General features: G+C 41.1%; 1 protein-coding gene across 3 annotated transcripts in view; it reads right to left on the bottom strand.

The window, feature by feature from the left end:
* Window positions 1-26,176, bottom strand: part of GRIN2A (glutamate ionotropic receptor NMDA type subunit 2A) — a 184,741-nt gene that overhangs the window by 71,284 nt on the left and 87,281 nt on the right. For all 3 annotated transcript variants that reach the window (XM_030484243.1, XM_030484241.1, XM_030484242.1), the window contains 2 exons: window positions 13,770-14,362; window positions 495-609 (listed from right to left, as the gene is read on the bottom strand). In XM_030484243.1, the coding sequence (XP_030340103.1) occupies window positions 495-609; window positions 13,770-14,362 (708 nt within the window). The remainder of the gene's footprint in view (window positions 1-494; window positions 610-13,769; window positions 14,363-26,176) is intronic.

Raw genomic sequence — 26,176 nt, 5'->3', positions numbered from 1 at the left:
TGAACTTTTTAGGTAAACATTACACAGATTATCCTCTAATTCACAGAAATTTCACAGGTTAAAGAATGTACTTTTACTCTAAATCATGTCAAAGAATACAAAAACAAGCAAAAAAACCCAACCCCGACTGGAGTTGTCAAGATACACAAATCCATCCAAATTCAGGTAGTTAAGGCCCAAGTTTCTGGAGATTTTTCAGCCACCTGTTTTATTTTGCTAAATTGTATGAAGAAATGCAAGGTGTGTTTCACAGAAATCTTCTGAAATCCACATGGTTTATCTTCACTGATATGTTGTTTTCCCTGTTAAAACTCCTTATACCTACTCAGAATCAGGTAAAATTACCTTTTCTGAACTGTTGTGACAAACCTGCTACAGCAGAATATCATCGTTGACATCCATTACGTTAATCTGCCTACTTGTTGCTAATAGGGTTCTACCAAGTCTCTCCTACCTCCTGTCCCATCTTTTACCCAGAGGTAATGAATGCTCACCTTTTCCCACTGGCGATCATTGTTGAGTACTATCACCACCAGCCTGGGGTGTGCCTGATAACCATCTGCTGTGAAGGACAAATCTTTACCTTCCCAAGTCACATTCATCATAAACCTAGAAGGCAAGGAAAAAAGTTCATTGAAAAATTAATGAGCTGTGCAGCCATTAATGAGCAACTTAGTTCAGTACCAGAACCACTGATGAAATACATGCACCAAATCCTGGTAACACTGTGAAGAGCCTACATCTGAGCTACCCCATGCAGCATGGGGAGCTGGAGCATTTCAAGGCAGTCCACAGCAGAAGATAAAGCAGAATATTGTTTACATATGATTTTTAATGCAGACATAATTTTTAAAGCACCTTCCATTATATCAGCTCTGTATGTAACATTATACTATTGCCTTACTACAAGTAAGTGCTTGTAAGGTAAGTGCTTCTAGTCTGGCTTCACCTGTTCAAACCTCCACAAGTCCCGTCAGTCCTTCCTGACACCATAGCTATATACAGCTTTGACACTTGGATAAATTCCATTAATGCCTTCAGCCAAAACCGGACATGAAAACTTTGATAATATTTCAGTTCAGTAATTTCAAAAATTTAAAAAAAAATAAATATATATTTAAAATAATTTTTGGATTGAGGTTAATTTTCCGTAGTTTTCAAAAGATATATAAACGATTTAGCAGTTTGAATAGAAAATGAAATAGAGGGACTCAATAAAACGTTCAGGAAGAAGGATTTTAAAAATTTTGGGGAGAATCACAGAATAGTTAGGGTAGGAAAGGACCCTAAAATCATCTAGTTACAACCCCCCTGCCATGGGCAGGGACGCCTCACACTAGACCATGACGCCCAAGGCTCTGTCCAACCTGGCCTTGAACACCACCAGAGACGGAGCAAAATGTCGGTCTGATCCCACATTTCCTGCCTTTAGACTTACCTGTTTGGGCACTGAATTAATAAAACTGCGTATTTACCACAGGCTTTTCGTTTAGCCACAAAGGAGAAGATTTATTCAACTGAAAATTTTGGATGAATTTATGCCAACAGAAGGAAATTACTCTCTGCTACAAGAGGTGCCTCTCCTAAGATGTGCCATAGTACTTTTGCTTGCCTCCTCTGTCCTCTTCTATTGCCACACTAACCTGCATGTTCCAAGGACAGAGTGCTACTAATTATAAGCAATCCTGCCAAAAGGAGTGATCAGATAATCTCTACCAGGTCATTGCTCTGCCCTGGACTATGCCATTGAGGGACACTTAGGAACTCTAGCCCCAGAACCACCAGCCATGGGCCAGAAGACTCAGCAGACAGACAATGCAGTAGATCTGATCTACCCTGGCATAGCGATCTTCGTACTCCACTCATTACCTTAGAGACATCCTTCAATTCTACAGAGTCTTATAGCTTTTCTAACCATAGATTTACCTCTGAAGGTCTTAAAATCGTTAATCATTAGAATTTATACCAATTCTAATATAATTTATCTAGTTTCTCCATTTTCTTATTAATATGCATAGCCTTTCATCTCTAACTCTGGCTTTTCATTCATCATTGAATCACGTACTCTCTTTTCCAAAGCATTGTCCTTTCGTTGATTCAGAAATACTGTCATTTTGCCCATCAAACAAATTCAACTTTCCTCAAAAAACATTTTCTCTCAAAAATTTCCACAGACTTATAACATAAATCCCTATTTATATTTGTGTTCTGCACAGATTCAGTGTTTCCCAATGAGAACAGATTGTTTCCACCACTCCAGGGTCAGAAAGAGTGATGAAAAACTGCAGATTTATTTAAAAGCACAAATACAAGGAACTTACTGCCAAGAGTCTGAACTACCACAGCACACAGGTCAAGCTCCCCAGACTGTGATATTGAAAGTATCTATCATTTTATACATTATCTGAAAGAAAATGAGGCATGAGAGGGAAGAGAGTAAAAAAGGTGGTACTGGCATTGGCGTTCTTTGGTCATGTTGGAAAGAACCAACCCCAGACTGTCAATGTAAGCCTGACAGGGCTATCGGCAGCTGAGGGGTAAAGGTGCAATTCAGAATCTTGGAGATCCAGTGGCACATCCAGAAGATACTGTGCCCTCCACCCCATATCCATGGCCTGGAGTTAATTACATTGAATTACACTGAATTCTCTGTGTAATTCATTGAAAGAAATTCAGTCCAACCTTCCACCTAGGTGTTCTCCTTCTGGAACACAACCAACACCAATACCATTCCATTCTGCAGACAGATGTGTTCTGAAGGATGCTAAAGTTACTTTAACTGTTCACACATTGCTCTATACCATTTTGCTCACAAGAAACTGTTACTGGTTTACATGTTTGTTTTGGAGTTTTGTTTTGGGGGTTTGGTTTGGGTTTTTCTTTTGTTTTGTTTGTTTTTAGGTTTATTGTTTGTTTTGGTAACAGTAGTAGTAGCATGGTCTCCTGGTGAATCTAATAGACCAAATTCTTCAGCTCCATATTCAAAGGAGAAGGCTTTGTATTGACATAGCTGCCTGAAAATCCCAATAGCAGAAGCACACTAAATCAAAGTATACAGACCCAGAAGCAATGATGGCATTGTATCACAACAGTTAATAATTAAATGTGCACTGCCCTAAACAGTCATATTAACATCATCCAGCACCCATTTGACAGCAATTTGTAACTTCACGCCTTGTAATAACTCACATTTTGCAACAGACTTTCGGCGTGAAAACTTTCCCCTTGGCAGAACTCAGCTTTTCAGTTGAACTAATTTCCCAGCTATTACATTTGTCATCCAGCACTGAAAGAGCTTGCTTGGGAATAAAAAGCTTGTTTGCCACCTTGAGAGGAAGTGGCAATCCACCAAACAGAATTTCCTTGTACATACATGTAAGAAACCAGAATAATGGTTGCTCACTGCTGAAAATCAAATGTTTTGTGACCCAAGGAATAAAAAGCTCAGGAAGTCACCACACAGGGGATAAGGACAAACTGAAAACATCCACTGCTTGTATTTGTACCTCTGCACCCTCCCTCAGAGGTCCCTTCCCAATTCATACACATGAAGTAACACCCCCCACAATGAACACACCATCTTACAGGGCCAGGCGGAAACCCCCTCATTTCAATAAAACCGAAAGCAGAGCATTTTGTCTCCTCCTAAGGGCTGGGCCACAAAAATGCACACTGTACAGCCAGGCTTTTACATCCAGTTGGGTTTTTATTACATAACCATCGGTGACTGGACTTGAGTTGAACCCTTCTTTCATGTAGTTTGGTAGGTTCACTCCCCAGATTTCAAACACAACTCATCATCTTTGGGGATTAGCACGCAAATGCCCTAGCCTAGAAGCTAGACAGGGGCCATCACAAGATGCAGTGTTGTGGGTGCAGCGATGTTCAAGTGCTCCAGAAATAAAGATGAACCACAAACCTGCACTGAAAACCTGAACTCAGTGTATATTTTTAATCGGTGTGAAGTTACTAGCCTTTTAGTAATGAAACACGTTTTGCAAGTTCAAGAAAAAGTCTATAATCTGCAAAAGTCTCTTAAAATTGTATTGTCCAAGTCATGCGCAAAAGTACCTGTGAGTGACACAGTCTGAGCTACCTCTCAAATTGCTGCAATGAAAAAGAATTTCGAGGAGGGTCTTGTTTTCCCAAGCATACTCTTCTGTACAAAATTCATCAGCTGCCCGTGTTCTTCAGAAACACCTTCCCTTTGAACTGTCATTTTTCACCCACAAAGGACAGAAGTCCCTCTCTGCTTTTACTGACCAAGATCCTAAACTGCTTGTCTTTGAAAAACAAATGTGTGCTTTTCTGTTCCTGGTTAGGAAGAGTGAGGAAAAGCAAATATTTATATTATATATTATTCTTACAGAGTTTTAAGTTTGCCCAAGATTAACGCTGTGCAAGATGTCTTTGTCTTCTGAACTGGTAAAAATATATTTCTGAAATAGTTTTGGAATTGCATATTCCTGTTCTTAACTAAATGAAGCGCTTGATTATTTGAGCTCATTACTGTAAGGGAGCTATTCAGTATACACCTTGAATTAGTAGTTAATCTGCTTTCATACCTCATTAATGCTATAACCTTTGCAAAGACATGATAGCAGGAGGCCTTGTGACAGTATTACGCGCTGAAGCCTTAATTAGCTTTTGGAAACTGAAGTTTGTGAGTAAGATTCCCCAGGTAATACATGTATAAAAATGGGATTTTGGAGGGCAGAAGTTAAACTATTCACATACTGAAGCCAAAACAGGTTTTTATGACTTGAAGAACCAAGCCTGAACTGTATACTTCAAAACACTTTTAAACATTTATAAAATTCTTTTTTTTTTGCTTGTCCTTCCCCAACAAAACTGAAAAGAGAAGTATTGAAACACCGCACCGGAATACTGCTCCTGCTGTATTTACAGCAAGCCTCTGAAGCACCAAGGTTACAAACTGCTCTCTAGGTTTCCAGCATAATTTTTATAGACTCAGAAAGACCAAGTAATCCACATAAGGCTTCAGATTAATGCCAAAACCGTGCAGTATTTACCCATGTCAAATCTGACTTTATGTAGAAAGACAACACGTTTGAATAAAGTGGGTTTTCCTACTCTGCAAATACTGAATCACAACTTCATTGACTCTCATTTACATTAACAAATGGGGGAGGACTGCCAAAAGGGTTAGACCCCAATTTTTGGAAGACCATTTGCTAGGGTACAATACTGCTGAAACAGAACCACCTTTCTGGCCAGTCTCCTTACAGAAGACATGGGCATTCTTTGCCCATAAGGTATTTGGTAAGGATTTCCTATGCCGTGGGAAAACAGTTGAAACCCCAGCAAAGCCACAACCACTCCTGGAGCAGAATCTTTGAAACTTTCTGCTCCATGTTATACAACAGCAAACATGCTTGCAAGTTTGGGGATTTCTTCTGATGTTAACCATATAAATGTATATGCAAGATATACAAGTGTTCCCCGATAGATACAATATTTGAGAGCAAAAGCAAGAAGGTTTAGTGGATTTGGTGGTTTTTAACGAAGACGACCCCAAACTATGTAAATTATAAAGATCACTTTGCCTCAAATAAAGATCAGTTCTAGCCCCTGCTTCATAAACATCTTTGGGGGATGTGAGGAAACAAAACAGCAACAGACTGAAAGCACAATACTGCACAGGGGAATAATCCTGCACAACTGAAGCAGATGTGATGTCACCTCTGGAGCCTCCCCAGCAATGGTGCTTACCAAGCAGTACCCTCCACGTGCTGCATCTCTGGGATACCAGGCAGGGCATTCTTCCAAATATTCCTGTCCTCAGGATGGGCACTCTCATGCCCACCCACCTGTGTCCCAGAAGACCCTGCAGCACTATTTTACAATTTATGTGTCCCTTGGAGCAAGTTGAGCTTAATCCTGATCAGCCAGCAAACGTAGTGAGCCAAGAGACTTATAGCCCCTTGTTTCTTCTTCTCAAACTAACTTTTGCCACAGGCAACAGCATATGAACCAGTCTGTGAATCAACTGGCTTCTCCAGGGGAAAGCCAAACTGAGGGAAAACCCTAGCCAGAAGGCAAGGGAAATGCAGATTTTTGAGACTCATGGGGACAGAAATAAATAAAAAATGTGGACTACAACCTGGAACCATCCCTCAAAAGCATTGCACAGCCAGGAGGAAGCACTGCTGCAGACACAAAATAAAAATAAGTCAACGCATTGAAGCAGCAGCACTCTGTGCTTGCTGAGGCCAGACTGGTCTATTTATGCTTAAAAAACCACTAAAATACTCTTCCTGAAAGATGCAAAGATGACAGCATTAAAAAGAAGTCATGTGTAAGAAAATACTCTTACAAATGTGCAGAAATTCAGGGCATCCAGAAAAGACCTGGAGTTTAAAAGTTAGCAGTTGCATGCATGTACATATACTGAACAAGGAACTCCTTGGCACAATGCAACAAATAAACTTTCTAATTAATTGATCCCTTAAAAATAAATGCATACAATGTAGTTGTGATAATTATTATACATATGACACAACATGGTCTCACCAAAACTAATACAACACAAAAAAATCCCTCTTCTCCCCTCCAAACTGTTTGTTTTGATGTTTTCTCCCTTTTTTTTCTTTTATTTCATGTTTATTTTCTATCTATCCATGAATATATGAGTATGAAACACCATACAGGAATTAAGCCTTTAGAAACCAAACGTCCCGTGGTTTTAAAAGCAAGTTCAGATATAGGAAGCACAGACTGTTTCAGATGCCCTTTCTTTTGTTTGCTTGGATATTTGTTCCTTCCTTTTTTGTTTTGTTATGATAATTTTATACAGATCCAGACTTTCAAAAGTAGAAATTGGACTCATCAGGCTCAGGAACAGAGCTAGCTCTGTGGTGACAGGCTGGTTTATAATCAGTGTGCAACCCACCTAGTACCCAGCTCCCAAACAGATTAGTGGCTGGGAGGTATATAATGAGTAAGACAGAAGCATTAGTGAAAACGTATCACTCCTCAGCTACCTCCAAAGAGGAGAACTTAGCTACTCTGTTACTGACTCACGTTTCCTGCCCTCATCCTGCTGCCCAGACCACATAATCAAATGATAAATTCCTCATCACTGCTGACGATCATTTTTTATTTAGTGCCTACTTCACCATGGGACAGTTTCAAACCTGTGACAACTGCAGGCAATGAAGAGAAACAGCAGAGACTTAGGGAAATACAGGTTTCATAAAAGAAAATCTCCCCCTCCTCTCCCAAAGAAAGAATTTCCAAACTGAGATTTAAAGCAGATGAAATGCCTCAAAACCCATGTGTCACTGGTGAGATTTCTCCTTCCTCCAAATAGTATGAACCAACCATTTTAATAATCTAGACAGCCAGCTGGAGCTTGGCATTTACTCAGCATCATACCCACAAAAGCAGGAGTGAAACCAAATTTTGTGTTTTCTTCTTTATCTAGTCGAGGCTCTGAACTACTGAACTTTCTTACTATGATTCTACTGTGAAATTTGAAAGATACTTATCAATAGAGATCCCACAACAAATTATTTATCATTAAGAAACAATTTTCCTAAACACATCTATTAAATTAAGAAACTCTGAATGTAAAATATATGAAGTGTGGTCTGATGTACATACAGAAATAGGTCTGAAATAGATCGCTATTAAACAAGCATTTTTCAAGCAGTGAACCTTTTTTCAAGGACAATTTTATATCTTAGACTATGTAGGGCTTTTTCTTCTAAATTCAAATCCTTCATTGTGATGCAAAGAGCCTTTTCTTCCTCTGCATTCTCCTTCTCCTTCACTTCCCCCAGCCCTCACTTTCCTGAATATAACTCTGCAACGATACCCTGCTTAGGAGCTGTATCTCCGTAGGCCAGGAGCCAGCATGGATGAATACAATTTTGGGAACAATATGCTCAGTGACTGTGAAAAAGAAATGGCATGCCAACCACTTGTACCTCCTGCCAGCTGCTCCGTAAAGCATTAGTTACCACTAGGCCTGGAAAAGTTATTTTGCCACAATTCTGCCAGAAAAGTGACAGAACTCTTGGGGAGCCCTTCTGAAAGGGGACAAGGGGAGGGAGCAAGATTAGAAAGGGCCCAGCTCCCTGGAAAGGTGCCACAGGTAAGTGTAAACACCAAAAGTTTAATGAGTTCATGTTATTATTAGCAAAAGCATTTCATAAATAGCACTCATATTTTGCTGCACCAACTCAGAAGCACCCCAAACTCTTCTCATGAAGCCTGCTTGGCTTCCTGCAAGGGTAAGGTGTCAGCAGCAGCTCTGTCTCCAAGAACCTTCACTTACATTTTGAATTTCCAAGCCTGCTTTCAGCCCTGAAGGCTGCTCAGCTCCAGAACAGAGGCCATGCTTAAATTTTTCTTTAGTTATCACAAAAAGAGGAAAATGTTTCAAACCTCCATATCTGGTAACTGTTTGGTACCTTCTGCTTCCTAGACTGACCTGCGAGAAAATTCTGATTACAGATTTTCCATAATTTCTTCAATCACTTTGTCAGTAAACCAGCACCATGCGGGGATCTCTTGGGTGGAATGTCTTCCTCCACAACCCTTCTTTTATTGCTAGTGAAGTTTAGTTTTACTTTCAGAGAAAGGAACATGACATCAGTTCATTTCCCGCTTTTAATGCAACTATATGGAAAATGCCCTCATGCTAAGGAAAAGGGCAATTACAGCACAGGAACTAAAACAACTGCAAGTATCTAGTTGCTACTGTTTAAAATCTGCTTATTAGCAGTGAATTAGACTTTGTGTATCCCTGTGTACCAATCCAATTGCTACACTATTCTACTACTGGGTCTCCTGATCAGAAAGCATCTCCACACAAATTAATGAGGCCAAGTGGGACCCTGCTACTGACTACATTTTTTTCTTGAGTATCTTTTCTTATTCATTTTTTCATGTTGGCAATACTAATTTCTTGTAATTCAGGACATCTAACATGAGTTGTTAACATTAAATCTAAGACTGGCAGCCTGCTCCTCATTTGGAGATGCATAAATATACTGCTCCCTGCACCCCTGTGGCCTCAGCGCTCCACAAAGGCTTGCAGCTCTGTTCATGCCTTCAGACATTTAAGTGCATCATTCTCACTTGGATTAATTTCTGTAGAACAGCATTTGCAGTAGCAAAGGAGAAGAATAAGCAAATCCAGCAGCATGCAAACCCTGAAACTTCTTCAAGCTTTAGTTACCAAAAATCAAGTACTAAATGAAAAATATGCTCAAATGAGGTGTTTCCCTCCACCACACATAAGCTGTGACTATGGGACCTTGGATTACAGCGTTAGATCATCACCCTGCATGTGATGCAGTCCTGCAAGCATGCAATGGCTCCAGAAACACTGCATGCAGTGGGATCACAAAACAGGAAAGACAAACATATCCTGAAGAGTCTTAGGTAAAAGTAAATATAATTTGTTTTTCTGCACAGCAAGTATGCTACCAGGGAAAAAACCATTTTGCTTCATATATAATTAGTTGAATAATGATACATCTTCAATCATATAATAAAGCAGATGATACTTTTTTCCCCAAGTCCTTTGACAGAACTTAAATGAACAAATCCTCTGCAAACTGGCTGCTGATCTGTATGCCAGAAAAGATTAAACAGATTTGCTGGATTACTTATCAAACCATTTTGTCTATTTAATCCCTGATTTTGCTCAAAAGAAAAAGAGGAAAAATTATCTGTCTTTGATAAAAGCTGGAATCAAAATACTAAACTTGATGAGTGACCATCAGAACTAGAGAGACAACATACCTTTGTCCTTTGGAGAAGCCTCACAGCCATACTGTTAACTAACAGCAGCGCAACAGCAAGGACAAGTAAATGAACCGGGCAGCTGTCCAGGGAAAGAGCAACCCTGGGTGGCATATTCCAAAACACTGTTCCCACTGAGTCCCCACATTTTTAAAGCAGGGAGCCTGAGGGCAGGATCAACTAATGCATTTGTACCTGGCCACTGGGCTTCACACACTGCTCCTGCTCCCTGGCTTAGTGAAGTCCAACAAAGGAAACTGTGCTTGGGAAGTGTATGACATGACAGCCTGGCGCCACGTGAACAGCTATCTAGCCCTGCACCTTCACTACCGAAAGTAAGATGAATCTCTAAATCCTGCATGTGATTTGGTTGTATTCAGAAACTGAACACACCTAGATGTAAACACCTCATGGTAAGAAGCGCATGACTACCTCTAGATAGACACATCTTTTTGCTTTTCAGGATAAAGACAACAGAACAACAGCTTTGTCATCCCCATCCATCCCCGTACAATCAGAGTGGTTGGAAATGTTGTGAAATGTATCTCCCAAGGTTATGACTTTTATATACAACAAGAGTACCCTTCCAGACAAAGCAGAAGCATTTCTATTCACAAAGCATCAGCATTTTCCATGACGACTGGCAGGGTTATTTTGTTTTGCTGCTTGTTTGCTTACATGTTTTCCCTTTTTGAGAGAGAGCAAGCATTTGTTCAACTGACATTGCATTAATAAGCAGCTAATTCTATTTATCCTGCTGTGCTAGCACCAGTACGTCACAACATTAGTATTTTTCTGTCTTGGGTCTTACACAATGGGAAAAGATAATCTGATTCAATACATACAGATATATATATATATATGGGTTTTAATGCATTGAAAATGATCTCTGTATTGTATTTTAAATCCTTTATTCATAGGGAAAACATAGTTCTCCCATGTGTACCAGAAATAAATATTGATTAAATCATTCCAAAAACTAAAGCAAATCTGATTTTTTTTTCTGGGACTAGAGAACCAATGAAAGCATCTTAGAATTGCAGTGACAGAGAAAAGATTCAATGTGTGCTTCAAAACATATATATCTTTCATCCAATTTAATACTGAAAGGATTTGAGAAAGAGGGAGGAGGAGCTTTCACTTCATGGCTTTTTTTACATAGGATTTCTTCCTAAATGGAGATGAAAATTGCTATCTAGGTGCAGGAAGTTGCACATAAAGCATTACCAAACCTCATTTACAAGCAAATTAGCTATTATGACATAGCCTTAGAATACTATACTGGGTTTAAAGCCGAATTAGACTGTCATTATAATAGATGGAGTCTAAAAATCCTGAGGTTTTTCTCCATTCTTGAGCTTGGTTTTCCTCAAGCAACACCTTACAGAGCCTCTTCCCTGCTTTCCACTGAGTTCTCTGCTTCTGATTTCACAAGCAGTGTCCCTGTGTGCAATCCTCTTTCTCCAGCATGAGCAGGGAGGCACAGTATGGCAGATCCCACATCCATACGCTGTTTGTAATTACTTGTAGCCCTTTTCAACGTGAGGATGTTCCAAAATCTTTTTTTCATGTTAGCTCCTTAATACAGCATCATATGCACTTATCTTGTAGTTTAAAATACAAAGTTGTACTATCTGTGACCTAAAACTGTGAAGACTACATTTCAGAATAAATCCCCAATTTAGGCATTGATTTGTCACGTAAGGAAGAAACCTAGGATTTAGTGATGAGGATAAGGAACTACAATGAATTTACATAATTCACTTTGGCATGGAGAGACTGGTCAGCTCCCAGAGATTACTTAGCACTGCTAACTGCTTGTATATACTTGCTTTTCTTGCAGATTACATGTGACAAGAATAGTCTTGGGGAGTTATTACATAAGAAAGACTATTTAAAGTTTATTCATTTTAGAGTAATTCTGACATTTCTAAATTAAAACCAGCCTGCTTCTTGTTCTTGTGGTGTTGGAGAAGCTCAAAGAATCTCCAGTATGGAAAATATATTCTCACTTCATAGCTCAGTGTTTCACACTGGGAAATGACTTTATTAACCACAGTGCACTATACTACAACTTCTATTAATAATTTCTGTGTGCATCATAGAATCACAGACTGGTTTGGGCTGGAAGGGACCTCAAAGCTCACCCAGTTCCAACCCCCTGCCATGGGCAGGGACACCTTCCACTAGAGCAGGTTGCTCCAAGCCCCGTCCAACAAGGCCTTGAACACTGCCAGGGATGGGGCAGCCACAGCTTCTCTGGGCAACCTGTGCCAGCACCTCACCACCCTCACAGGGAAGAATCGGACACTGCAGAATCTCCTGGTGAAGCCTAATCTCGCTGCTCTGACACTCACAAGCCCTATTCTTGTAGTCATGCAGATTTAATGAGAAAAAAATTGATTGCCTGAAGACAGACAACTTATGCTGAATACTGAGTGCCTAATTCAAGCCTACATTAGTGTAGTACCTAAACAGTGGAAGTCCTTTTTAGAACAGATTCAAGCTTTTGCGGCCCTTCCAACAGAACCACAGTACATTAAACATCAACACTTCTGATGACAGAATACAATTTAACATTCACAGAAGCCAGACGTTAACTATTAATAGTGGACATGAGGATCACATGCCAGGTGTGGGCAGGACACTCACCCCAGCAGTGCCTCGCAGCTCACTCTGACATACTGACAGTGCAATGGCTCTCCTGGAGCCACGCTGGACTGGAGAACCACCCCAGTGCTGCCTCCTGCCACTCCCCAGGGGCAACTGGGGCACCAGGGAAAGAACCACAGATTTTCTGTGATGCCTTCAGTGAATTTACACAGTTTTAAAAGCAGAGGCTTAGAAAGAGGAAAAGCAACACCAGAAAAAAGTGGAAGTGTCATACTAAAGGCAAGTCCTCTCCAAGGAGAACTGTGCAAGTTTCTGAACTTTGGTCACACTGTTTATAAAATACATGTATGAAATGTTAAAATCCATTTATTTGTCTGTATTTGGTTTTTAAGAGAGCTTCTGAAGAATGCTATTTGCATGGAAAACAGCAACTGTTCCAGGACATTATATGGCAATCAACTCCTAATCTAAATATGCACTTACATCTCAGAAGATCAAAAATGTTCCACAATGTCCTATATGAAATCAGCACTTATTTTCCTTCTTGTAGCAATTCCAACCTGCTCTTCTGTAAACGTGCTTCATCTGCAAAGTTTGGTCAGCACAAATTTCGTAAATACCGCTTAGATACTGTAAAGAGCTATTAAAAAAAATAAATGCAAGATTCCCTTTACTTCCCCTCACACACCAAATAAAGAAATATTACTGTGTGACATGCATTCCACAACATTTTGGATAGGAGTTATCATGAGTACCAAGCAGCAAAGAATCCTGACTTAAATCTTGGCAGTTCCCATATGACAAACTGTTTTGAGAAAACACCCATATCAACTTGGATTAATGCAGATTAATTTTTACAGTTATTCTAGTACAGTTGACAAAAATAAAATACAAGCAGAAGTGACAGATTTCAGTTATTAGGTGATAAAAGCTACCTAACAAATCTAATACTGCTATAATTTCCAGGGACACCTCTTTAACACTGCACATTTCTTGTCTTTTAAAACATAACCAGGTTCCTGCTGATGCAAGTGACTTAGGCACAGCCTCCAGAGCATTTTGGCAATGTTACCTCATAGCTATAGCACACAAAGGCACAATTTTATTAATTCAGCCTCCTACCCTCTAAGACCAGTTTCTGTCATCTTCTACAAAGATCTGGAGTTGTATTTATTCTCCACAGCAGATACCATTATTTCCATGAGCCAGTGCAGCAAGTCCTCTTGCATGTTCCCTTGGAACATCTAAAAATCATTGCTTAAAAAAGGGCATGATGGGATTAACAAAAACCACTATTCTCCTTCAAGAAACATATAATGGCAATAGAATGGAAAATTACCGAGATTATGTAGGGAAAACCCCAAACCAATATGCCTTACTTGTGCAAGGTGTGAGATGGCCGGTCATTTTTCTCCAGTTGTCCATAGCAGCTGGTTTTTGCTTCCGGAATGAAGGAGTATTTTTCCAGCATGGCTGATGCAGCAGTGGCAATAATCCCAAGGCCATCCCGTACCCGAGCTTCTAAACTGTAGTCCCATTCGTCATAAGATGCTGAAATGAGCCCTGAAGGAAACTCCTTGGGAGTGATTTCTGTGTTACCACTAACCAGGCTGGGAACTATCCAAAAGAAATCATAGCCAGTAAGGCCCAGGGAACGAGCCTCATCCAGTATGTAGACAGCTTCATCCTTGGAACAATATAGCAGGATGACAGATGAATGAATTTTCTTCAGCTGAATTTGGGTCTTGGCATCTCCAAAGGCGGTATCGAGTATGATGACATTCTGCATGTCCCAGCCCACAAAACTATTTTCCACTGTGGTCTTAATAACATTGATGAAGTCTCGATATCCAGGGAAGGTGGTGGTCACCAGAGAGAACACATGCCAGTCATAATCCTGCATGATCTTCAGCATGATGATGGCTTCCTGCTGGATGGAAGCCCCAAACTGGAAGAACGTGGACATCACATCCTAGAATACCAAACAGTGAAAGGTTATTAATTTAGTACAAGTCCGAAGGGAAGAGAATCTTAAATTCTGCTCTCTTTGGTCCGCCATGGCTACTAAACTTTTGTTGTGTTCCAATAACTTTCTGTGCCTTCTCATATTCAAATCATTAATAAGCAACACCAGTCATAAGTAAGTACCTGAGCTAATGAAAATATTTGCCAAAAACTGACAAAGATATTTTTGTGGTAGTGCTTGATCACTTGAAGACAACAACTCAAATCACTACTTACTGAGGCAGCTCCCTAGAGACAGCCACCCACTGTTACACAACTCATCTTCACCAGGAAGCTTTATATTCATCAAACTTATCAGGAACATAACCCAATACACTGATACCAACTTTTTGTTTCAATGGAAATAAGCTACAATGCACATGTTGTACATATCTGAAGATGCTCTGTACTTGCAGGCCCAATGTCTGAGGAATACTTCATTTCCACAGTTTCATTGGACATGCTGGCAGCTGTCAAACTCTGCAGAAGCAGATTTATCACCCCCAGGTATGCAGTTCACTACTGTTTGCAGGCTCACTACTGACTCCATGCACTTGGCCTGTTGACAGTTGGTGTAGAATTAACATGATGGGATCCCAGAGACAACCAGTAAGCTGCCGTGTCCTCATTAAAATACTGGAATGGAAGGAAATTCAAACATTGGCCTCAGAGTCTGTAGCTGGCTGTTGCACTGCCTGATACCACTGTGCTGTCAGCTTGCTAGGAACTTGTTTCTAATGTCTATTTTTGACTTCTACAGAATTCGCAATGTTTTATACTGCATAAAGGCAGGTGCCTCATATTTTAACATCTATGAGAAATAGGCAACACAATAATATATTTTGTTGGCACTAAATTTGCAAACATTTTCATTGATCTGTTTTTACTAAGTTGCTGTAAAATTTAAATTTGTATTTGAATTTTACATTCTAGATTTATATACATCACAACTATTAGAGTACCAAAACTATACACAAGAATCTATATAATTATTTTCATTTTGCTTCAGTATGTATTCCTGACCAGTAGTGGCAACTTATGTACATCTTTTTCAGGTACAGATAGTGTGAACTCCTGTGGAAAAAAAAGCTTATGATTTTAAAATATTAACAGTTCAAGATTTCTTATGCAGCCTTTACAGGAAAGACACACACGGTGCCTTTAATTCCAAGAGTTTTATGAATGTGGTTGTGAACTGCTATCCTATTTTACACTTGTGGGGAACAGAAACAGATGAATTGACTTCAGTTTCATGGCAATTACATACAATTATTAGTGAGAACGGGAACTCAGTTCTACAAGTTCTGTATTTTATTGACGGAAATCTATTCAGAGCAAACTGACTGACTGTATTTTTCAATGCAAGATGAGGAGTGTTATTACTTCCCAAGTACCCAGAAATCCTGAGACCAGGATTTTATAGAGCTCAAAAGAAAAATGTCTTACAACTTGTGTCAGACCATGAAAACTGATACTGAAGGTACAACACACACACTACTGATGGTAATAAAATCATAGAATCATGGAATGGTTTGCGTTGGAAGGGACCTTAAAGCTCACCCAGTTCCAACTCCCTGCCACTGGCAGGGACACCTTCCACTAGAGCAGGTTGCTCCAAGCCCCGTCCAACCTGGCCTTGAACACTGCCAGGGATGGGGCATCATCTGCCTCTCAGATGGCATTCTGAATGCCAGTGCCAGATCTGAACTTGGTTTGGGTTAATTACAGATGTTATAAAACATATTTGGGAGAAGAATTAATTAGGAAGTCTGTTTACCAAATGCTGCTAGGAGCTATTTCCTGGTGACGTGCACTGTATGCTTACAAACAAACAAACAAGCTTTACATCTGGGGACACTTGCAGCTAAAAAAAAACACTGCTCACAGAAAACCTGTTTGGAGGCAGCATTTAATAGTTTAATTACTGATTTACTATTATAAAGTAAATTAGGTATCTAGACACAATGCCACGAATCAAAGTTTGCTGTAGCTTCCCCTAATGGAACATAAAAAAATACTGTCATGCAAAGTCAATCACTTCAGATTTCTTCTCCAGCTCTTATTTTATCCTGGATTTTACTTGTAATTATGATAAATAACAATAAACCAAGTAAAATAATTTACAGTAAATTAAATAGGTTATTTCCATTGTATCATTTCACTCTACCCCATTTATATATACAGTTTCTGGCTACTAATGTAGTGGAATAATTTTTTCAAACAGTACATACATCTTGGTCCTGCATTGCATCACAAGGAACTTCTCCAATAAGGCAACTGAAGATCAAGTATTTGACGGCAAAAACCAATGCACATGGACATTTCTAAATGTGGCTTTTCTAACTAGTAAATACACATTTTTAATGTAAAGCTGTCCTTGTCATCTGGTCTGGCAATGAACAACAGTCCTGTGCACAACGGTCTGTGACACCATGACACCAGTCTGACAATACAACAAAAGTGCTGAAAATAAAACCTTTTCTTTTGTAAACATTTCACTAGAGAAGTAGTTTATGAAAGGAGTTTTGATTAAACATTTTTATAAGTTCACACCCATATTTACACAAATCTTTTCAAAAAATTGTGAATGTGAACTTTAGCCAAAAATCAGGCAATTAGTATCAGTTTGTGATCTGAATGGTGAAAAACCTGTAATTATATGGTGAAAATAAGCCTGGGTTCAGCAAAAATGGAGTAGAAATATCACAAGTGAGATTCTCATCTGAAGAAATTCCATGTAGCTCCTCTGACTTCATATGATGCTTTTATAGAGCTGAAGATCTGACTAGATGTGTTTACAAGGAATAGGAAACAGATGGAAGATTACAAGTGAATTGCAGTGTTAGGAACTTCACCAGATATTTAAATGCCTATAAAGGAGAATATTCAAGGACGTATTATCCATTAAGTTTGGAGGGGGAGAGGAAAGAAAGGTTAGTGAAGAAACAGTAAATAAATAAAACTACAAGGGATTCAGCTGTTGTATTCTTAAACATTTACAGAACTGTTCATTTTCGGGTTTTTAAAGCTTCACCTTTTTCCCCAAAAAGCATTATTATTCCTCTGCTCTACACAGGCAGCATTTTGTTACATATCTAGAATTTTAGTCCTACTTTTCTATACTCAAAAGCAAACTAAAGCTATGTTTGTAAAACCCAAAAATCCAGTTATTTTCATTTCACTTGAAAACACTTGACATTCCATCTTGTCATCTATCAAGACATCCACCTAAGTCTTCGCTAAAGTGGGAATGTAGGCGTAATATCAGAGGTCCTTTAAATGCACATGGGAAATACATTCTTTTTCTTCCCTCAATGGCCCCATCTATTGAGCTTATTGGTGAAGGATGTAAGGAAGCTGTACCACTCGTCCAATACAAAGGAATCCCGCAGATAAAACTCAAAGCATGAAAAATCCCAGTATGTTACATTGATATGAGCAAAAACATAGTTAGAAGTAGTTGTGGAAATGATTTTTCTGTTTTATCTTCTTAGCTGGATTCTACCAGAGCCATGCAAACAAAAGCCAGCAATGAAAAGAGAAGGGGGGGGGGGGGCAGGAGGGAACCAAAACCAAGTGAAAGCTTTTTGCTTCTGTCTTGCACACGAGTATACAGTTTATAGCAAAACATCTCCCCACATGTTTCACACCAGAAAGAAGTAATCCTTCAATTGCTTCTTGCTTGACATTATTCTTGAATGTTGAATGCAACATAAAGTTCTGTCATGACAGGAGAAGGGCACTTCAACTACCCCGGTTTTGCACAAAACAGAGCAGTGCTCCCTGGTGCTGTCATTTCATAGATTAATATATTAAATTGTTTTTTAATTAATGTACCAAGTCCATAAATCTGTCACTGTTGTCAGAATTAGACATTTCACTTCCCCAATTCAAAAAAATTGCAGGAATATTTCTCTCAAAATCGCATTCTCAGCTATTTTCATGACATCTTAGTTTCCCAGCTCCAGCTTTTCCATGAGATGAGCAGGGCATGCTCACAGCTGCTGTACCAGCTAAGGTAAGCCCTGACAGGAGTTTATGCCTACTAGGGAAAAAGCTGCAATAGTTACTTAGCTAAGGAAAGGAACACTTGTTATCTAAAATAGTATACCTGTTGGTAAAATGAAATGCTAAACCAGAACAAAAGAGGGGTCAACATAAGACCAGATCCATTTTCCACTTGGCAGCCTTGTTGAGGACAGTTGTTTTGCTGGTAAGACAATATTATGACAGGAAGCAAAAGCCAATATGAAACATGGTTTAAAAAGCAATCCAGAAGATTCCTACTCACTCTGTATCTTCCACAGAGATCCAGCAAAAAATGTTATTCTCCTATTTTGCAACACAATAACATAGATATTCCATTTTTATAAAACAGATTTAAGGCGTGTGGTGCCAGGTCTACAAATAAAGTGCAAGCTGTTTCTGTTTAATGAATTAGTTACTTGGCATTTTTATGAAGACTGGAAAAACGGAAAGCCAGAGATTAGTCATGAATTTAAGCTGAATAATTTAGCATCACATCAAAAATATACATAAGAAAATTATTTGTACCAATCTCTAATGGAGGTAAATAATTTATCTTGCAGTGTGTTAACTTCGTACCATTTTTCTTGGATTATTTGAAATGATGTATTGATTCCCTGGTAAACAGGAAGTGAATCATGTTTATCTGCCATGAACCTCTAGGTTTCCTCTGTAGTACTACAAAGACCCATGCAAAACCTGCAGTAAATGCAAGCAATGAAGTGAGGGAGCTCAAATGAAAACCTTTCCTCCCAAGATACTCTGCACATTTCTAAACTCTTAAGTTATTAAATTCCTGACTTTATCCATTAACAGTATAGAACATGCAATTCCCAACACAAACATCTCACTAAGGTGCCCTGGGAGAAAACTCCCCCATTAGCACCATGGGAGCAATTTGGGGGAAATTATACAAAATTATGTACTTTCAGGCAAAGCAGGGCAACATGTGAGGGTGGAAATAATTTACTAGTTATTACAAACAGCAGAACAGACTTGCTTCCCAAGGACCTGTCACCTCTCTGGCCCCACACATGGCAAAAACATGCACAACTCCTGCTCGCGGGTTTCTCTGCTGATACCAACCTTGCCTTTGGGAGCTCCTGCCTGGGACCCAGGTATCCCCCACCAACCACCATCACTCTGAGACAAGCTCAGCTGCAGCGAGGACTATGCCCAGCCCCCGTGGATACTGACCTGGTCCTTGCACTCAACCTGGAGCCTACTTCACCTTCTTTCCTTGTCTAGCAACCTGGACCCGCTGTGCCTGGAGACAGGGAGCAGCAGGGCAGGGCTCTGCAGATGAGAACTACTCCTGCATGCAATAAACCTGAGGTTCTTCGAATCTGCTCACATAGACCTGTGTATGTGTCACTTAGCAGACTAAGGCCTTCTAGCACACCTGAAACAGGGATGTAACTTTTCTTACTATGTAATTTAACTGGTGCAAATGCAGAGCCACAAAATGTATAAAGGTCATCATAAAGGACAAACCGAGGCCTTACTTCTCATTTCAAAAGTTTGTTCTGGGAGAGGAACACTCAAGTTAAAAAAGGGCAGTAGCAAGCAAGCGAGTACATTATGGCTTTCCGACATCTGAAACATCTCCTTTTATTACTTCAAGAAATAAATATCAGACAAACATGATTTTGAAAGGTTAGCACCGGCTTAATCAAGCATGTTCTTTCCCATTTCTAGAGGGAGCCTGCAGGGATTCATTTTGCAGAGGCTTCTGTATTTTCAGGTCATGCTTTTATCCTAAGAGTTTTGCTAAACAGGGTTTGTGTTTGGTTTTGTTTGTTTGTTTCCTTTAAGATACCCATTTAATTTTACACTATCTGCTTGGCTTGTCTGGGCCTGCTATATGAGTTGAAGTTTGTCTATTTTTTTGTATACTAGCATAGCAAAGAAACAATTACAAAGGAATGAGAACGGGGTTTCTGCCGATCATTGCAGAGTCCACTGATTTTTGATCCTTTACATTCTTTGAATAATACATGTCATATCTAATGGACATGACATGTCAACATGCCATTATAGTGAAACAACATAATTATGGAAGATGACTAGCTTTGCACAGAGCTCAGGAACCATTCCCTGGGCTGGAGAGCACTGTCTGGATTTTCAATACATCTGGGTTTTCTTTCACACATTGGTCAGATACTGGCAATTGTGATGTCTCAGCCCGAGCTCCTGTTCATCCAGGACAGGCAAGTGAAAAATGCTTTCAAAGGCTGAAGTGACATGAACCAGTCTGTGACCAAACTTGATAAAGTCCTGAGGAGACTCGTGCAAACCAGCAGGAATTTTGTGTGGTCATTTGATGAAAAGTTTATTCAAAGACACCTCCTTTCCACATAAATTTCAATTTCCACAGTTAGAGAAATGTCTTACACAGCGAATACTTCAGTGAGGAAAGGCAAAACTGTGGTTCTACATACAAAACGGCCCTGTGGAGCTGGCTGTACCATGAGGAACTGCTATTGTACAGCTTCTGTGGTGAAAGAGAATCCCAATGTGTAAGAAGTAGTAGAGCACTGATGCCTGCAAGGAAGATAAAGGAGAATAAAGAGAATTTTTAGACTAATTATGTTTGCTTTGTATTTTCATATATTTCTTGAATACAAATCAGTCACTCTCTAACCCACACCAGATCACACAGTGATGAACATCACTGTAAAATCATTACCCTAAGATATTCTTCCTTTATGGAGAAGATGAGATTTGTACAAGTTTCTCATTTCCTAGAAGTATTTCACCATGCGAATAAATACTGAAAAACGTGTGAACTAATATATTCGTTAGCAAGGAGGACAGATTTTATGCCACTGATTACGCCTTCAACCCCGGAGCGAGGGGAAACCCCGCGCCCCGGAGCCTCAGCTCTGAGCGGCGAGAGACACCGCGGGAGCCCCGAGCCCCCGCCAGGCCTTGCCCAGGAGCCGCAGCTCCGCGGACGGGAGCAGGGACTCACCGGGGGCGGTGCCGGGAGGGAGGCACCGCCCGAGCGGGCAAAACCCGCCCGAGGAGCGCGGGCGACATTACCTCAGGAATTAACCGAGGAACCTGGGAACTAATAACAAAAAACCAGAAACAAAAACCCAACAAAAAAAGGAGGAAGAGGACAATTAAAAGCAAGGGGCTTCCTCCTCAATCTGACATCCCCACCCAGAACCGCTTCACAGTTCTGCAGGGGACTAACGAGAAAAAACACACACCTTGCCAAATGAACAACCAGCTGATGCACCAGTAAAGAGGATCTCTACTGGTGCCTCCAGGAAAAAGCAGCGGGTCATAGTAGTAGGTGACTCTGAAAGGCACAGAGGCACCATCTGTCGGCCTGACCCAGTCTCGAGGGAGGTGTGTTGCCTGCCAGGGGCTCGGATCAGGGGTGTTGCTGAGAGGCTGCCTGCTCTAGTAAGTCCTGCTGACTATTACCCGCTTCTAGTGGTCCATGTGGGTGCTAGCGATATAGATGGCAGTAGCCTGGAGAACATTAAGAAGGACTACAGAGCCCTGGGAAAGGTGGTTAGGGGCTCTGGAGCTCAGATAGTTTTTTCATCAATACTCCAGGTTAAAGGGGAGGACCTTAAAAAGGCTAGGCGGATTGGGCAGGTTAATAAATGGTTAAAACGGTGGTGCTGTAATCAGTGGTTTGGTTATTTAGAACATGGGACTCAATTTGGGAGGCCAGGTCTACTGGAGGCTGGTGGAGCTGGTCTGACCAAGAAGGGGAAGAGCTGCTTTGGTAGGAGACTTGCCAGGCTGGTCAAGGCAGCTTTAAACTAGATGTGCTGGGGAAAGGGGGCATCGATCCATCCCAACGCTCCCAGTCAGTTGCCAGCACCTGTAATAAATGCTTGGAGCATTGCAGAGATATTTCAGCTGCTCCAGCCAATGAGTCGGCTTCATTTGGAGCTCGGCTCAGATGCGTGTATACAAACACCCGTAGTATGGGGAATAAACAAGAGGAATTACAGATTGTATGCACAGCTACAGGGATATGATATCATTGGCATCACAGAAACATGGTGGGATGGCTCCTATGACTGGAGTGTTAGAATGGAAGGTTATAGGCTCTTTAGAAAGACAGGCCAGGGAGACGAGAAGGGGGAGTTGCTATTTATGTTGGTGATAGGCTGGAGAGTATGGAACTCTGTCTCGGGACAGGTGATCAGTCAACAGAGAGTTTGTGGGTCAAGGTCAAAGGGAGAACAGCGATGGGGGACATTACTGTGGGGATCTGTTACAGGCCGCGTGATCAGGACTCCTCTGTGGACGAAGCGCTTTACAGACAGATAGGAGCAGCCTCACGCTTGCAGGCCCTTGTCCTCATGGGGGACTTCAACCCTCCTGATATCTATTGGAGGGGCAGTATGGCCCGGCACAAGCAATCCAGGAGGTTCCTCGATTGTGTAGAAGACAGCTTCCTCTTGTGAGTAACAGAGGAGCTGAAAAGGAGAGGTGCCATGCTTGACCTCATGCTCACCAGCAGGGAGGGACTGGTTGGAAATGTGATGCTCTAGGGCAGCCTTGCCTGTAGCGATCATGAGATGGTCGAGTTCAAGATCCTCAGGACAGTGAGAAGAGCATGCAGCAAGCGCACTGCCCTGGACTTCAAGAGAGCAGACTTTCGCCTCTTCAGAAACCTGCTTAGTAAGGTTCCATGGAATAAAGCCCTAGAGGGCAGGGAGCCCAAGACTGGTGGTTGATATTCAAGGATCACCTGCTACAAGCTCAGGAGTGTTGCGTCTTGCTTAGAAGGAAATGCGGCAGGAGGGCCAGTAGACCTCCGTGGATGAATAAGGAGCTGCTGAGGAAACTTAGAGAGAAAAAAGAAGCTTATAAAAGATGGAAGCAAGGACAGGTGGCCTGGGAAGAATACAGGGATATTGTCTGGGAAGCTAGGGACCAGGTCAGGAAAGCTAAGGCCCCGTTAGAATTAAATCTGGCAAGGGATGTGAAAGATAACAGGAAGGGCTTCTATAGGTACATAGCAAATAAAAGACAGACTAGGGACAACATGGGCCCTCTCCGGAAGCTATCGGGAGAACTGGCTACCCTGGATTTGGAGAAGGCTGAGGTTCTTAATGACTTCTTTGCCTCAGTCTTCACTGGCAAACGCTCTTCCAAACGCCCAGGTCTTGGAAGGCAGATGCAGGGACTGTGAGAATGAAGACCTTAGGCTCACTGTAGGAGAGGATCAGGTTCGAGACCCTCTTAAGAACCTGAATGTGCACAAGTCCATGGGACCTGATGAAATCCATCCGCGGGTCCTGAAGGAGCTGACGAATGAAGTTGCTAAGCCATTGTCCATCATATTTGAAAAATCATGGCAGTCAGGTGAAGTTCCCGATGACTGGAAAAAGGGTAATATAACCCCCATTTTCAAGAAGGAGAAAATGGAAGACCCAGGGAACTACATTGGGACAGTGGGATTGAGTGCGCCCTCAGCAAGTTTGCCAGTGACACCAAGCTATATGGTTCGGTTGATACGCTGGAGTGAAGGGATGGGATCCAGAGGGACCTTGACATGCTTGTGAGGTGGGCCAATGCCAACCTCATGAAGTTCAACCAAGCCAAGTGCAAGGTCCTACACCTGGGTCGGGGCAATCCCAGGCACAGCTACAGGTTGGGCAGAGAAGAGATTCAGAGCAGCCCTGCAGAGAAGGACTTGGGGGTGTTCGTTGAAGAGAAACTTAACATGAGCCAGCTTCAGTGTGCGCTCGCAGCCCAGAAAGCCAACTGTATCCTGGGCTGCATCAAAAGGAGTGTGACCAGCAGGTCAAAGGAAGTGATCCTGCCCCTCTCCTCTGCTCTTGTGAGACCTCACTTGGAGTACTGCGTACAGTTCTGGTGTCCTCAACATAAAAAGGACATGGTGCTGTTGGAGCAAGTCCAGAGGAGGGCCACGAGGATGATAAGGGGCCTGGAGCACCTCCCGTATGAAGACAGGCTGAGAAAGTTGGGGCTGTTCAGCCTGGAGAAGAGAAGGCTATGTGGAGACCTCATAGCAGCCTGCCAGTATCCAAAGGGGGCCTGCAATGATGCTGGGGAGGGACTCTTCATCAGGAACTGTAGTGATAGGACAAGGGATGATGGGTTCAAACTTAAAGAGGGGAAGTTTAGGTTAGATATAAGGAAGAAGTTCTTTACTGTGACGGTGGTGAGGCACTGGAATGGGTTGCCCATTTGTTGTGAATGTTGTGAATGTTCCATCCCTGGCAGTGTTCAAGGCCAGGCTGGACAGAGCCTTGGGTGACATGGTTTAGTGTGAGGTGTCACTGCCCATGGCAGGGGGGTTGGAACTAGATGATCTTAAGGTCCTTTCCAACCCTACCTATTCTATGATTCAATGATTACAGTTGAGTATCACTTCTCATGCCCCTTGTCATGACCGCAGATAAATGTTTTGCCATTTTTTAAATGCAGGTGCCTGATTTTCTCATGGTTTGCACAAGCACCATCCTTTTGCTTTTTGGTCAGCACTAAAGTGATAGGGTTCTCTTGAAGAGCCCTTAAAGACCTCATTTTCCATGGGAAAAATGACCTTAAATTAGCCATGCAGAATATCTTTCACCTCTAGGAACACCCGAGTTCACATGGCGAGCTCATGAGTCTGTCCTCGCAGTGAAAACTCTTCAGTTGTTATGAATGATGGGAGAGCAATCAGGAACGTTAATGACTTTTCAAAGACAGAGAAAGCAATTGCTGTGAAGATACTGCAACAATCCTGGTGAAAGGAACTGCCAGTAATTCCCATTTGACACATCACAACAAAGTTGTGGGGACAGCATTACAAGAAAATGGGGCTCTGGTCCTGTTCTCCCCACAGTCATGTGAGAAAGTTTAGAACAAACTGGTGATGACCTGTTCTTTACAGGTTACCTACCTGGATGAGAAAAATAAACAATGAAATGATGCTATAAAAGGGGGTAGAAAGAAATCCAAACCCAAACCACGATTTTACTGCAAAACTTTCAAACTGTACTTGTTGGAAGGAGGAAAGCCTAGACTTATTTTCAGAAACAAAAAAATTCCCTTTGCAGAATCACAGAAAGCTTTTCACCAGTTAACAGAAATAAAAAGCATTAAGAGGACATCAGTGAGCTTGTGAATTAGCCCAGTGAAAAGCCAAGACTCAGGAAATCCATCAGGGATAGATGGAGACATCTGAGGAAATGAAAAATCTGGATAACTTCCCTCTCCACATACTGGTATTTTTCATTGTAACTCACATAATTTGCCTCTAGAAATAGAATACCACAAAGACACAGGATGGATGAGGGATACCAACTATCGAGTCAGACAGTTTCTGGAAAACAAATCATAATCTTGGTATATAGACTATCCATCCCCACTGTCCCACTCTTACATTTGCACTGGGCATTATTTACCAATGTTCACATTGTTCCATATCAGTACTGAGATACTTTGCTACCAAAACAACATGCTGGGCTACATGAAATTTCTTCCTCAAGTTTCAGTCCGGGACTATAGAGAATTACTTTTCAAATCAATTTGCTCATTTACTTTGAACCACATCAGCTCCCATAAGGCCATCAGAGATAAGCTTCTCTTGATTCATGGGCAATTTGGGAAACTTTAATGGATATAAAATCAAAGCATTTAGGTTACAGGGAGTTACATTATTTCTTGAAGCAGACAGCTAGTTCTAATTATGAATCTTGAAAACAATCCTGCTGTTAATGGCCATGCTTACTGAAAACAACCTTGTGTACAGGCTTTGTCTGTC

This window comes from Strigops habroptila, chromosome 4 (genome assembly GCF_004027225.2).
Source record: "Strigops habroptila isolate Jane chromosome 4, bStrHab1.2.pri, whole genome shotgun sequence".
Taxonomy (NCBI): domain Eukaryota; kingdom Metazoa; phylum Chordata; class Aves; order Psittaciformes; family Psittacidae; genus Strigops; species Strigops habroptila.
Note: the sequence above shows the minus strand (reverse complement) of the source record. Positions and strands in the feature narration are given on the sequence as shown.